Source organism: Trachinotus anak, unplaced genomic scaffold, assembly GCF_046630095.1.
Source record: "Trachinotus anak isolate AG129_WGS33_773 ecotype Australia unplaced genomic scaffold, CSIRO_AGI_Tana_v1 ptg000026l, whole genome shotgun sequence".
Taxonomy (NCBI): Eukaryota; Metazoa; Chordata; class Actinopteri; order Carangiformes; family Carangidae; genus Trachinotus; species Trachinotus anak.
In genome coordinates this window covers 5,529,966-5,544,839 of record NW_027273877.1, presented here as the reverse complement: position 1 = coordinate 5,544,839, position 14,874 = coordinate 5,529,966, and the positions used below count along the sequence as shown (strand labels likewise).

Here is a 14,874-nt window from a genome sequence, read left to right as displayed (position 1 = left end):
TGGTGCGAGCCGAGCGCCAGCACAGCCTCCTTAATCTGGCCCGAGCGCTGGCTTTGGAGAGGGTCTTAAACAGATCAGAGAGCGAGCCGGGGGTTCAGAGCCAAAAACCTGCCGTCATTACTTCTGACTGACGTCCAGTGTGCTTTGGAGCTGGACCACAGTGGGGAGAAGGCAAAGTGTAATTGAGGGAAAGTGTGTGTGTGTGTGTGTGTGTGTGTGTGCATGCATGCATAAGTGTGTGTTATGTCCCTGGCTTGTTTCAAACACTTCTGTCTCTGCCTTTTTTTTGTGTTCTATCATTCATTTTTGTGCGTATGTGTGTGTGTCATGAGAGTCTTGAGTGAGTCGAAGCAGCGCAGCAGCTTGGAAGGCAAAGACGACAGCCCAGCAACCCCCCCTCCTCCCCCTCCTCCCCCCCATCCTTCCCACCCTGCCTTCATGCTGCTGTGTTACTTACTCCTCTCCCTCCCCTCCTTTGCCACTCCCAGAGCATGCTGGGATGCCGCTTATCACCCAGCGCAGTTGAGTTCTTCACAGTACGTTGGCGTTCCCGCCAAAAGGCGCAAGTTCCCAAGTTGGTTTCTCTCTGTCTTTGTCTCTCACTCCACCCCACCTACCCCCACCCGCACACAAACACACGCACATCTAACGCACACCGAGACACACACACACACACACAGCGCTTCTTTGTGTTTGCATTCCAGGCAATCAAAGTGAAGGTTCTGCTCTGTGCGTTCGCAGCAAGCCAAAACGCCCCAGCCCGCTCCAGTTTATCTGGACGCCACAGATAAACAACTTGAAATGCGTGAACTTTGCGAACGCGGACGCACACATGCACACGTAGCCCCGTACACTCTCAGCACAGCCTGTCTCAAATTCCCAACTCACACAACGTACTCTGTTTGAAATTGCATTCTAGCAAAGGAGCTGAGTAAATGCCATAATTCATGTGAGTTATCTGAGGAATTAACTTAAATTTCCTCAGGAGGAGTTTGATAGTCTTGTGACATTTGTGTGACATTTGGCTGACTTTTCCCTCGTATTTAAAGTTATCTAACAGTTCCCTCTCTCCCTCTTTCTTTTCCTCCCTCTATGTATGCCCGGCTTTCTCTCTGCCCCCGCAGAACCCATCTCAGCTTTCTCTCCTGAGAATCCAGGTGAGTTTGACTTTGGTGTGATGTCACTTCCTCTCTGGTCTTGCTTCCTGCCCGTTTGTATGCACTAGCCTGGGGTTTTTTGCTTGGTGGCACTAAGTTGTCTCAACCGCTAAACAAATGAGCCCAAACCAGTCCTTCCACCGGCAACACGGAGGCTGAGTCTCTAGCTGGAGCTGTGGGATTCATCGCATCATCAGCAGCATGTAGACATCACCAAAAAAAAAAAAAAAACCCAAACCCCTCGCTAAAATCTAAATTAATAAATTTGCAAATACTCAATGAATTGTCTCAAACTCTAACCAAGTTGAAAAATAGATTATTTCAGTAATGTGTTGTGGTGCATTAGTTTTATCTTGTCAGTCTCAGTGGAAACAAAGGATTAGTCTCAAAAGAACAAACTGTGCGTGCAAGGCAAGCTAAATCAAGCGCACCTCATGGAGTCAGATATTTGAACAGAGCTACATATTCTCAGTTCTAGGCTGCCTGACACAGCCTGAAGGGTTTTAAATAACTGTCTGCTTCATGAAAAATATTTAGAGCTTCCTGGGGGACTGTATGAGATTGATGTTAGTGTTTTGGCATCTCATAATGTCTTCCAATAAGATAAGAGCTTGGCGGTTTCAGTGCGAATGTGATGTGTGTGCACTTCTTCAGCTTTTCCACTCCTCCGTCTTCACGCACACAAACTCACACAGAGTCTCTAACCCTTGACAAACTCGCACAAACACACACATTAACATCACCTCACATACACACCAGCGTCCCCAGTGAAATGCAATCAGAGTGACTGAGCGGCAGCAAGCACGGGTGTCTCTCTCCTCTCCCTAACTCAGCTCTGTCTAATGAGTGTGTGCAGTGTGAAGTAGAAGACGCACGCACCATTTCCCTCTGTAATTATGTGACACGGTCCAAAAATCAGGATGTATTCAGCTCTGCTTCACTTTCCCTAGTTCAATGTGACATTCTCTCAGTCGTACAACACTCCACATCAAGTTCAGAAGGTACATGTGGGCTCTATTTTTTAGCTTTTCAGTGTCTTCAGGGGTTCCTTTTTGCATAGCAGACTTGGATAATCGAGTAGAGGCTTCTTGGAAGGTGGTTAGTTGGTTTTTACCAAGAATTTGAGGAGAGGGTTCAAGCCAGGGGCAGCAGTGTAGAGGATCTGTGGAGATAGTCTCCAAGGAGACCGCGCTTGGCTTGAGGAGGAGAGGACTGGCCGGGAGGCTGATGCATGAGAAAAAGGAAAATGAAAAACCAAGAACAGAGAACAGGATAAATTATGTACTCAAAACAAATCTGCCAACTCAAGCCAGCTAAATAACAAATCCCAATCCAATATCAGCTCGGAGAGAGCTCTGGAACATTGGATTCCCATGTGGTGTCCGACTGATTCTTGCATGGTTCTGAGGCTTTATCAGGGGGCTGGTTGTGACTTCCTGTGCCAGTTTCGAAACAGGAAGTGGAAGCTCCTTAATTCAATGTGTGTGGGTGCTTTCATAACTAATTATTTTAGCTTTCGTTTCACACCAAGTCATTTCATTTGAGCTTTGAAAAAATGTAATTACATCGCATTTGATTGGATCAACCATTGGACTGATTTCAAAACAAACCTCTTGATGATCTTGGTGTGAAAACCTGTCCTCCGACTGCAAAAACAAGCTACATGAGAGAAATGGATGCATTTTAATTTTTTTTTTTTTGGCCTTGGAGATTTATTTTATTTTTTGCAACTGGCATGCTTGTGCATGCTCACATGAGGTGCACGCCTGCTGTTCATATGATGAAGACATAGGGATAGAAAATAGAGAATTAAGTGTAGAAAGTAAACAAGTGCCACTCCTCTCTTTTCCCGCTGGCCAATTATTCTGTATCTCTCCACCAGGGGGAGGCGTTCCTGTGCCTCCCTTGCCCATCCACTGGTATTACATTATGGCCGCCGGGGGCGCCCTCCTTCTCCTGGCGGTGGCCATCTTGGTCAGAGCCTTCTGTTGCTGCCGACAACACCTGGCCACCAAGAAGAGCCAGCTGTCAGTGGCCTATCACAGCTCCTCGCAGTGCTTCCAGTATTCTAACTGGTCCTCCAGTATGGCCACCCCAGGGGTGGAGCCAGTCCTGACAGTGAGATTGGACAGCCGGGACCGACACCGTACCCTCTGCTGAAAAGACGCACTTAGCTGGGTTGTGTTTGGCAGAGGAGGACGCCAACTTGTGATGTCAGTGGCAGTGTGTGTCGTGATGCTGCAGGATTGACAGGACATCCACTTGACGAACCCCCCTCTGCTTTAGTTTACAGTTGCAAGGGTGATGATGACACAGACGTTGTCCTAAACTGCCAAGTGAAAATTTGCAAAGAAACACTGTGCTCTCTCTCTCTCTGTCTCTCATGGATGTAGCTTCGGTTGCTGTTTTCCTCTATGTTCCATTAAGGAGTTTGCTGTTGACATTTCACACTATGCTGCTCCTGATGAGAGGACTGAAGTCTGAGTAAGTTATTTATCTGAACAGCTTGTTTCGGACCATTGAGTGCCGTCTGGCTCCTCATAACCCCAACGGTCCTCCTGGAATGACCCCAGCATGGACGTACACACAGACATGTGTGGGCTGGGAAGAGGAGGGGGGTGGGGGTTGAGCTGGTTCTGCTGCGAGAGCCAGCCAGAGCTGCCAAACCACAGGCTAAAACAAGACCCCAGGGACATGAGGAGCTCTGCAGTGCTGAGAGAGAGAGAGAGGAGAAAACTGTTAGGCTGAGATGCATTCATTGTGCTGGCTGTGGAAATGATCTGGCAAGCCCCAGAAAATAAAGCTCTTGGTATCTCCGTAATAACAACACGAGATAGCTGTGATATGAGTTGTACCAATAGTGAGGCTGTTGTGACGGAGGAGCTAAGAAATCCCTTCCATTGTCCCTTTCAACAGAGCATGTGCACATTTAAAAACAAAGGAATGCAAATCCATCATACTTAAAGTCCTGCATCTCAAATGGAGATAACTAGCTCGTTTGATTGAACGTCTTGTCTCCTCTTGATAAAGGCATCAGTCAGTGATGGATGCAGCCGTCTTCAGTGTTTAGTGTTTCATCCTGATTCTCTGGCGTAATAAAGCACGTTGTTCCACTCCCATTTATGCTTCATACCACCCACTCCCATTGTTCCCTATGTCTTTAAGCTGCCCAGATGAAAGCCGAGCCGAGCCGAACCGTCTTGTGTTTTCAGTGTGAATATGTGCTTGTTGTTTTTAGGGTTGTAAATAGACACAGCTGTCTGCCATCACCACTTCTTTCTTGATTTATGCTCCTACAAATCCCACAATGCCGCTGCACCAGCTGGAAGCCATAAGTGCAGTGTTTCGCTGTATATGTGCACCCTTGAGAGGGATCCAAGACGTTATGAAAACCAGAGCAGAGCTGCAGCTATTGATGGTTTTCCTATTAGTGCCATAAGATGCCGTGAATGGCCATTAACATAAAATAAGACATACCTAATGCATTTCTTACTAATATTTAACATATTTGGGATCTAAAAGCCTGTTTTATTTTTGAAATTTCTCCAAAATCTGAGTGAGAAAGATGAATTGGTGCCAATTTCTCTCTCATCAGTTGGTACAAAGGTGGCGACATCCTCGATTGAATGAAATTGAGGTCTTTACTCTGTGGCTTAACGGGGCGTGCTCTCGCGATCTGTCACACCAGCAAAAATCCATCACCTACTTGCCCACAGCTCAGCAGAATGCACCTCAATTTGTTGCCACAATTTAGAAGCTGCTCTTTTCTCTCCAGAGTGGGGGGAGGAAAAAAAAGTGTTTTTTGGCATGCTCTCACTATGTGCTCTTAAATCAACTCGGGGAGGAGGGATTGGACACCCTACCTCGTCCATTTCGACACCGTTAAGCTCCAAGCCTCTAATAGTCGTAATTAGTTAATGGACAGATAACATTTATGAAGGCTGCGGTAAGCACTTTTCCCTCCCATCTACCGCACCTCCATCGCCCAATCTGCTGCCAACTTCAGTTGCCCTGGAAACAGTATTAATAACGCCATTGGCCGTCAAAGACCTCCACATCTAGACGTGTGCCTTGCCAAGTAGTTACTCCCACTCCTGAATGCTTGCCAAGAGCAGCAAGCGCAAATACACACACACACATAGAGAGACTCAAATACACACACATAGACACAAATGCACACACAAAAAGTGAGAAGAAAACTAATCTAAAGTAGAAGTACACTTGAGCTATGGGGCTCAACTAAAGTGCTGCACCCACTGCTAGTTTTTACCACACTTGTAATCTTCCCATTCAGACACTGGCATACGTATCAGTTTTCCATAACCTTTGCCCGGCGGTGTTGAGAATTTCACCAACTGGAAAGCGAGACTGTCACAAGCACTACTTAAATGTTGACATTTGTAGCCATGAGTTGCTTTTTTTTTTTCTTGATCATCTTATACACCACTCTTAAACTTGACAGTAGTGTCGATGATTTTATCGGTGATAATGATGGGTAATGTTAATTATTTGATGATGACATGTTTGCATCTTTATTCACATGGAATGAACAGTCTTATACCATCAGTATATTATGTGATGACCGTGTGTTTGAATGTATCGTAATGACCTTTCTCTATTAATAAAGTCATATTTTTCTATTACTCCAAGACTTGTATGTGTGTGTGAATCTGAGAGAATCCTCCTTCTGTACACTTGCTGCTATGTAATGATAATTATGTGTAGGATTTGCTTGATGCTTAAAGTCCGTGTCACCTGTGCTTCTCTCTGACAGTTAAGACACAAAATGAGGTCGGAGATGGGCGGCTTTCCAGTGGCAGAGACCCGCTAGGTGGAGGTAAGCATCTTTTCATCAGTAGAGGCATGATCTCTAATCTGGCTAATCTCTTTTGTCACATTTCTGTTTCAAGAAAACGCCCCTTTGTCTCACTAGCATTATGAAGTGCTCACTCCCTTCCCTCCTGTCTCAGATTTACAGTTCCCCGATTGGAACACACCATCCCCATCGTCTGAGCCTCCGGTGACCCGTGTCTCAGAGAAGGACAACTCATGGCTGTACACCCTCGACCCCATCCTGGTCACCATCATCGTCATGAGTTCCCTGGGCGTCCTGCTCGGGGCGGTGTGCGCCGGCCTCCTCCTCTACTGCACCTGCTCCTACAGCGGCCTGTCGTCACGCTCCTCCACCACCTTGGAGAACTACAACTTCGAACTGTACGACGGCCTCAAGCACAAGGTCAAACTGAACCAACAGCGCTGCTGCACCGAGGCGTGAGGGGAGAGGGCGGAACGAGAACGAGAGATACAGCCATTTGTGAAAACCTCTCACTGCTTTCTTCATTTCCTCCAGTTCAGTTTAGTGTAAGTTTACTTCCTCAATGGTGCAGATCCCTGGACACATGGACAACCAGAAAGCCAACTTTTCAGCTCCAGCGTGAACTCGTTTCCTCGATCGGAAAACTTGGCACAGTCCAGTGTTTGGTAGTGTGGAGAAAGAACCAATGAGAGAAGGACTGGGGTTACCCAGATGGATTGTTCCATTGCGGGGATGTTAGGCCTCAAAAATAAATATCTACACATATCAGTTACAGATTCCTGCTCCACCAAAAGAGAACTGTTTATAAATGCATCATAGATTTGTAAGAGGTCTAGTTTTGAAACTGGATACTGTAAGCTACACATACTGAGTCAGAACACATTGTGTTGGAAAGGTGGTAGGTTAGGAACGTGCTTAGAAAGCGTCTTTTTTATCACATGTGAACACAGTGGCCTAGAACTTAGCTCCTTTGTGTGGCCCGTTGACTTTTTTAGTTCAGTCGTAGACTCTGCTACCTATCAGCCTCCGTTATCCTCTTAGTTCCTGACAGTCTGTGGTATTTTTAGTCACCGACGTCCCTCCAGTTTGTCTGTCAGCTCGGTCACTCTCTTTCTGTTTAATGTTTTCCTTCTGTGATGGCAGATAAGTAGAAAAAAACAGGCAAAGAAAGTGTATGTGTGTAGAGGTGGGGTTGGGGGGGGGGGTTAACACATTCTTTTAATGACAGAGAGACGTTGTTAGATTTAGTTGTCGGAGACTGTTGTTGCTGGTTCCTGTCAAAGAGAAGGTCATGTTTACATTGTGGTTAATGGTAAAAGGTCAAGGAGCTTTGGTCGGTGCAACCTATGGATTGCTGGGAAGAGCAGAGACTGAGAACCACTGAGGAAAGAGAAACAAAGAGAGAGTGAGAGAGAGACTATGACTGACAGAGCACTAAAATCCCCTGCCTCCCTCCCTCTCTCCCTCACACAGGGGTAATGTTCTCTCTGTGCTTTCGCTAGGACAGAAAACAAACGGGATCAAAAACAAATGCACAGCCAGAAACTGCTTTCTCAATCGACTGACTGTGTGCCCGGACACACTACAAGCCTTAAAAGCAAACTGTTTGCAGAAATGTCGAAAAAAAAGGAACGTTGAGGCGACACCGAGACAAGAGAGGAGCTATCTATCTCCCTCTCTTTTTACATGTGGACCTCAAAAGCCATGAATTAAAGGACCTACCCCCCCCCCCCTCCCGCCCCAAACACACACACATGCACACACATAACCTCCCCCACCTCAATCTGCTGGCTAATTGTGACCTGTTTTCTGATGTTGTTTTTATTTTTTTTTTTTTTATTTTTATTTTATTATTATTATTTTTTAATGTCGGCTCTCGCACAGCAAGGCGGGCATTCTTCGGGGCGGTTCTGAACCAATCAGAAAGAGTCTTGTCTTGCACGATGTGAATGGACTCATAAGCCATGAGAAGGCGAGGGTGAGAGACCCTCCCATGCACATGCACATACACACATTACTTCACTTGTATATACAGATGTGTATATACAGAACATGAATACACACCCCCGCCCCCCTCTCTCTCAGAAACACATGAAACTGTGGACACACACACACACACACACTGAGAGGCACTCAGACCTAAAAATGAAGGGAGTAATGGCTGCTGCTGAGAGATATATATATTTGAGACCATGAAGTACATAAATGCCGTGGATTCACTACACACACATGCACTCAACATTTCATCCCTTTCACCTTCATCATGTACACACACACACACACACACACACAGAAACACACAAGCCGTCCCTCTCCTCTGAGGCCCAGCATCTCTGGACCCCACTGACTCTCTTCAAAGTGCCTTGGAGCCTCGGGGATCCAGCTTGCCTTTGGAGCCGAGAATATCAGATACAGTAATTTGACACTGACAGTGACAGTCACAGCACCCCCTTCAGCCCGGGAGGACCAAACATGTAAAAGGACAGGACCCCCGCCACCCCCCCCCCCCTCTTCGCACTGCTCGGACTGCTGTTGTTGTTGTTTTAAAGGGGTCTTTGTACAGAAAAGCTCTTTTTATGATTGTTATTATAATTATTGTTATGATTATTTAATAAAGGATTTATACCATACTGCGGAACGAGCCGGCCAAGATTTTCTGACTGTGCTACATGAAGGTGGGACTGCTGCAGTGCGACACTTCTGCGATACTTGTGGACACAACTAAACACTTCCTGTTAATTTCTCCACAAACTCCATCAGAGACTTAGAGCCAAACTTTTACTTTTAATTGCAAAAAGAATACACTAAGGAAAGCCCACACACAGAAACCCATGCTCTCTCTCTCTCTCCCTCTCTGTCTGTCACACACACACATACATAATGCTGTGTTGTCAGCACGCTACACTTGGCCTCTAATCTCCCCATGATGTCCCATTAGTCTGGACCTCTGGTGGCCCTCATTTAGGAGCTGCAACATCAAAGCTTTGAAGTGCCCGCCATCTTAGCCCCACACACACACACACACACACACATACAGAGGCTCATACAGTACACATGCAATTACTGTGCCTCTCTTTTATACAGCTTGCCGAGTTTCCCACACACGGTTCCATTTATCCACATAAGCTTTCTTCACCTCAATGCAAACCCTGTTAGCAAATATGGCAGATTTTCTGATCCAGAACACGATATCGTTTGGTCTTTGGGGTCCTGCGGACGCCTGTAGTAAGGCAGCCACTCACTGCTTGCATTGGCTGTTACTGTCATGACTTGACATGTGTGAAATAGTCATCACATTGGTTATTGTATTAATTATAGCAATGTTTAGTTTGAGTTGATGTGAAAAAAGGAGGCTTGGAGCACAGGTATGACGTTATGAGCCATACAAAGCAAAAAAAGACACATGTTGTCGCTGCACAGCGGAGGTGGCAGTGGCTGTTAGCATGCTCCGGTCCGTGACATAGCGGGCCAATTACCGTCTCTGAAAAAACACAGACAATCCCCAGTCCGCTGGAGGAGTGCGATGCCATCTGCTCACAGGTTTGATTGATCCCGGCAGAACAGTCACGACCACATCACACGAATGAACGCCGACAGGAAATTACCAAAGGAGCCAGATTGTCATTGTTCCATACCGCCTCTTGTTTTCACAGCCAGATTATTCTTAAATTTTTTTTTTTTTTCCCTTTGAGTGTGTGTGTTACCCAAATGTTGTTTTTCTAGGTTTTTATCAGTCTGTAATGCCACACTGCAGGGGCCCTTTCCTTTAGCCGTCAGATCAGAGACTTCTTTTGCCTCTGAAGCCGAGGCGGCCTTCAAAGAAAAAGCTCTGGCGCCCTGTAAGTCGATAGGCCAGATTGCGGAGGGAGCCCATTTGAGGGTCGCGCTACAGGAAGTGACTGAAACACACAGCTAATTAATCTGGGGATTATGTAATCAAGATGGAGGAGAGGACAAACCAGCAGCACATTAGTCATCACAGTTAGGGAGGTAACTTTGTTTGCTTTTCTAAGTTAATCACTTAGTATTTCCTTTATGTTATTGCATAGAGGCTTCTCACAGTGACCTAGCAAGGAGAGGCCTGGCTGGATCAAGGAACATTGGTTTTAATGGTTGTGAAACCCTTGAAAACAGCTTGTGGTATAGTCATACAGAATATTAAAAGAAGAGAATTCTACCTTCTCTTGAGAAATTCAGAAATCCTAAATTTAAAATAAAAAAAATAAAAAAACCCTCTGTATCCCCCTCCCTGCTCCTTCAGTGACAGTCTGAAGAAGAGAATCACCTGGAGACTAAACCTTACAGCTCTTTCAACAGCTTCCAAAGCGCTGTCACAAAAACTGCAGCGGCACTGCGTACGTACATGCACGTGCAGAGGCTGACAGCGTGCTTACATTTTTAGATATGTTTCATGTACACACGCGCACACACGCACCCACATCCCAGTGGTCTTCCTGGGAAGGGGGCCCAGATAATCTTGTCGGGCCTGCCAGCGGTTCAAAGCACCTATATGGGTCAGAGTGGGGAGGGTGTGCATGTGTGTGTGGAGGATGGAGGATGGAGGATGGGAAGGGACTCTGTGGCATCTTGCCTGCCAATGACGGCAGACCCAATGACAACAAATGCCAAAGTCTTGTATAAACACCAGGCAGACCATCACTTTCCTTCCTCTGTGACATTATCATCCCCCCCCCACCACCACCACCACCACCACCACCACCAGAGGATACTGCCTCCGAAAACAAATACATGGAGGAAATGATTGGAATGAGAAAAGCTCTATTCAAAGCTCCAAACTAGGCCAGCCTTCTTGTCATTGTGAAGCAGCACAGAGGAAATTAATTTGATAAAAAAGATACCGATGACCAGGGACCACATCGCTGATGGTCTGGCTTTAGTTCTGTTTTTCGCCAGACTGAAGCTAATGCCTCGTGTTGGTTTTGCTCTGCGGCGATGTTTGGGTGCAGAGCCCTGGATTTGATTTCCCAGAAGCATCTCAGCTCTGTTATTTTCTCCATGAGCTGATCTGAGGCCATTATAGCGAAGAGAAAGACTTTTCCTCATAATGGAACTTTTTGTTGTGGACACGCAACATGACGAGGGGTTCCTATGTGGTACGCCACCTGTTCGCTCCACTGGAGGCTGGTGTGTTTACAGTCACGGTTGCCCTATATAGCCCGGGAAACTTGTTATCAGGCATGGCGGGACACCTCCTCCAGTGGGTCCTAGCCATCTGTCTGGAGTGTTTGTGGCTGGGTTTGAGTGGAGGTGTTGCGGTTCAAGTGCTTGACATCAGAGACCAATGAAATGATTTGAGGGATTCTTTGTTTCAATAGTTGTATTGTTTGGATAATGGCTTCGGATTAAAGCAGCACCTCTCACAATTTTAGTAGGAGGACACTGTGGACCTTTAAGGGGTTTGTATTATCCATCTATTGGTCTGACTTGAATTTTTCATTAAAATGAGTCATACATTTTTACTTTGCCCAAGGAAATCTTTATATCACAGATACTATATTCAATTTGAGAAATGTTCTATTTTGGTATTGGGGTCAGAGTTACTATCGATTTAAGAGCGAAGTTACAGGAACATTTTCATTAGTTTGAACATCTACTTTGCTTCTGGTTAAATCACTGAGTGTGTTTTCTACCATTTTTCCCGCTCTCTTTATGTAGGACAGGGTGTCACATCACATTGCATGCTGGAATTTACTGATTTCTCATTCCCTCACATGCAAATAAAGCTTCCTAACAACGTGTTCCCATTTGGACAAGATCCACTCTCTAAAATTGTTTTTAGGAGGAAGCTGTGATAATCATGTATAAGCTCTAAAAATGAGGGAATGACTGATGAATCTAAAAAGTTTTAACAAAGCCCAATTCAGAACAGATCAAATAAGTTCTGTGAAACCTTAATCAATGTAAACTCTTGAACCTGAGAGGGGGGAAAAAAACAGCTAAAAACGTATCTGTCGATCACAAGTTAAGTAAAGGAAAGCTGTTTGTGGAGCAATCATGCCTGACAGGTTGTCAGGATTTGAACGTTCTTGGACAAAACATCTTTAAGCTTCTGTAATAATCTGTTCGATGCTGGCACCGCAGACAATTCTTTACTCCAAATCTGTCAAATGATTTCAACGGCGCTGAGGTGCCAAGCCTGTTATTATTTGAACAAGAGTGTCGATAATAGATTGAAAAACAAAGTTGTATTTCATGAAGAGTGGTAATCATTTAACAATGACAAAAGCATCAGGCTTTCACGAACGCAGCTGGGGCAGATTTCAGAAACAAGCAAATAAACAGCTGTGCTCGTCATGATTCACTCTTGCTGTCATTAAAGGGCGAAGAAAGACAGAAAATGAGAAATAGAAAATCATCTGAGTGCCCGAGCCCGTTGTGCGAGGCTGGTACCTCAGTTTAGTTTGTGGAGGAATTGAAATGGCCTTCTCATAACTTTCTCTTCAAATTATGGCTCTTTCATTATGTATTCCATTGAGGCGATAATCAAATTCAATTGCACTTTGAGACCCATCTGTTCCAAAATAATTGACGATTCCACCCTTCAAAAAAAAAAACCCCCAAAAAAACAACCTCCCGAGTCTCCTCGGCTCTGCACATAAATCTCCTCATCTGAATCAAATTAGCTCCACAAGTTACGTATGTTTACAAAGCAGCACATTTCCTCTTTGAAGAAGTTGGATACTGCTGTATGATGTTGGCAGAAATGCAGCAGCAAATAAAAAGGTAAAATGAAAATGGGTTTTTTTTGGTTTTTTCTCTTAAAATGCTTCAAATTGGTGTTACTTGCTGCAGCCTAATAAATGCCCTCAAGTGAAGTTATAGATATAAGAAAATGCCTGTAGTCATACTTTTAGACATATAGTAGATACATTTGAACATTTAAAAAAAAAACTATTCCCATCATTTATTTTCTCTATACACAATGCTGATTTCCATTATTGCATGAAATTGCTGCCATCACTCACTGACTTTTGCTGTTTTCCTTTTGACTCGCGATTTGATCGTAAGCCGTGTGAGCTGTGAGGAAAAGGGATGTGGCAGAGGAAGATTATGTGCCAGTGAGGCCAGTGAGGATGAGAAGCCTCAAGAGGAGAGCTCTCTGTGTTTGGTTAATGTGGGATGGAGCTCTGTGCTCTGTGTATATCCTAAGTCCTCTGAGTGGGTTGCTGTTGATGGTATGGGTTATATTTTATGCCTTGTAGGAGGTAGAAATAGTGCGTGTGTGTGTGTGTGTGTGTATGTGTGTGCAACTGTAATGTGGTGACATCCTTCTCTCTGTGATAGTTCTGTACCACGACGCTCTGAGAAACTGCACCCAGGAGAAAGAGGATTTACAGCCTCATTCAGCTGTGCTGAGCTCCAGTTAAACATCATTCAAACCACCAACTTAGCAATCCCTCTCTCTTTTTCTTTATCTTACCGCACACACACACAAACAACCTTCCCTATAATAACACACACACACACACACACACACACAGGCTCTTCCTGAACAATGTCATGGAGGTATATTCATGGGAAATTTGCAGAAGAGGTTTTGGAGATTTATCTCTGCACATTCCTCTCATTTTTGTGCGCTATGGTTTCTCACCTGAATTATAATATCACTGAGGTGAATCTCACAGTTGCATGGCCTTGAAACTACCATGCTGCCACAAGCTTTAGTACTCGCGCCCAAAAATATTCATGCAGTGATTTAGAGAGAGAGAGAGAGAGAGGGTGGTTAAAAGTAGAAAATAAACTGTATACAAATGAAACAATCATTCTGTATATAGCCGGGAGGAGGGAGGAAAGGGGCCGGCTCAATTTCCTTATCAGTCCCTCTCAAGCTAGAGTTTGAGCCCTTGGAGACATAACAGCATCAGGCCACTGGGACACAAGCATGGAGTCAAGTGAACACATCATAGTAGAATAAGCAAGCTATACAAAAGGCCTTCCTCCCATGACCGGGGCCCACACACAAAGACGCAGCGCTGCAGTTTCTATATATACACTGGGAAGAACAACAAACAAGCAGCCGAATCCACTGACAAAATACTGCTGCAAATATCAAATCAATATCCCGTCTTTATTTTTGCAACTGTTTGGACTTGGCGTCATCGTGGGATTATTTGTTACAGTAATAACCCTCAGAGGATGGGACCAGGGGAGCGCGCACCACCTGCCCTCTCCTCTGAACACACCTGTGGTGGGAAAACAACACGAGTAGGTGGATGGGTGGGTTGTCGTGAAATTACAACAATGTGTGTATTTTCGTCTGCATGTGTGGGCCGGCGTGCGTGCTTGCTTTACATCAACCGTGCGTGTGCGCCCTCCCTCTCAGGCCGCTCTGCTTTTTTTTGTGGTTAGATCCCTGTCTCCTTCACCTTTAGTTGTTATGGAAACAAGGGTGGCTGCAGGAACAGCATTAGCGTGGATGTTGCATGTTAGCCCCAGAGAGCATGGCACGCTAAATAGAGTAACTTCAGCGGGTCAAACTATAGTATATCTGTCGCTCTCTCAGCACCTTGCTGAGAATGAGAGGATTGCCTCCCAGATGTATATAGAAGTGAAAATACAAAAGGTTTTTTTCAAATTATGCGCATATAAATTCCCTCCTGCTCTGCACTTCACCTGTATTTTCCAGCCATTTGTGTCCAAAATATGATTTTTTTTTTTTTCTACTTTATATTTTCCCTGCAAGCGAGTTGGAGAGAATGTGAGCCTTCCTGCTGCATGGTCTTGTCGCCTGCTGAGTTCTGACTGGTGACACTGTCAAAAACGTTTCCATTAAAAAAAAAAAACCTGTTACCGTAACTCATAAATATGAAATGATATATTCTGTGTGTGCAGGCACAGTATATACGTCTGTGTGCACATTTCTCATTGTGTTTTCTTCCT

The 14,874-nt window shown here is 45.0% G+C and overlaps 1 protein-coding gene across 3 annotated transcripts in view; it reads left to right on the top strand.

Moving 5' to 3' along the window:
* The window catches only part of nrp2a (neuropilin 2a), a 59,147-nt gene extending 50,544 nt beyond the window's left edge, over positions 1–8,603 (top strand). The window contains exons 16-18 of one of the 3 annotated variants that reach the window (XM_071464539.1): positions 1,125–1,157; positions 5,932–5,994; positions 6,128–8,603. In XM_071464539.1, the coding sequence (XP_071320640.1) occupies positions 1,125–1,157; positions 5,932–5,994; positions 6,128–6,432 (401 nt within the window). In that variant the 3' untranslated portion in view covers positions 6,433–8,603. Of the gene's footprint in view, positions 1–1,124; positions 1,158–3,039; positions 5,807–5,931; positions 5,995–6,127 lie in introns of those variants that run through there. The other 2 variants (XM_071464541.1, XM_071464542.1) reach the window with 2 other exon arrangements.
* The last annotated feature ends 6,271 nt before the right edge of the window (positions 8,604–14,874 follow it).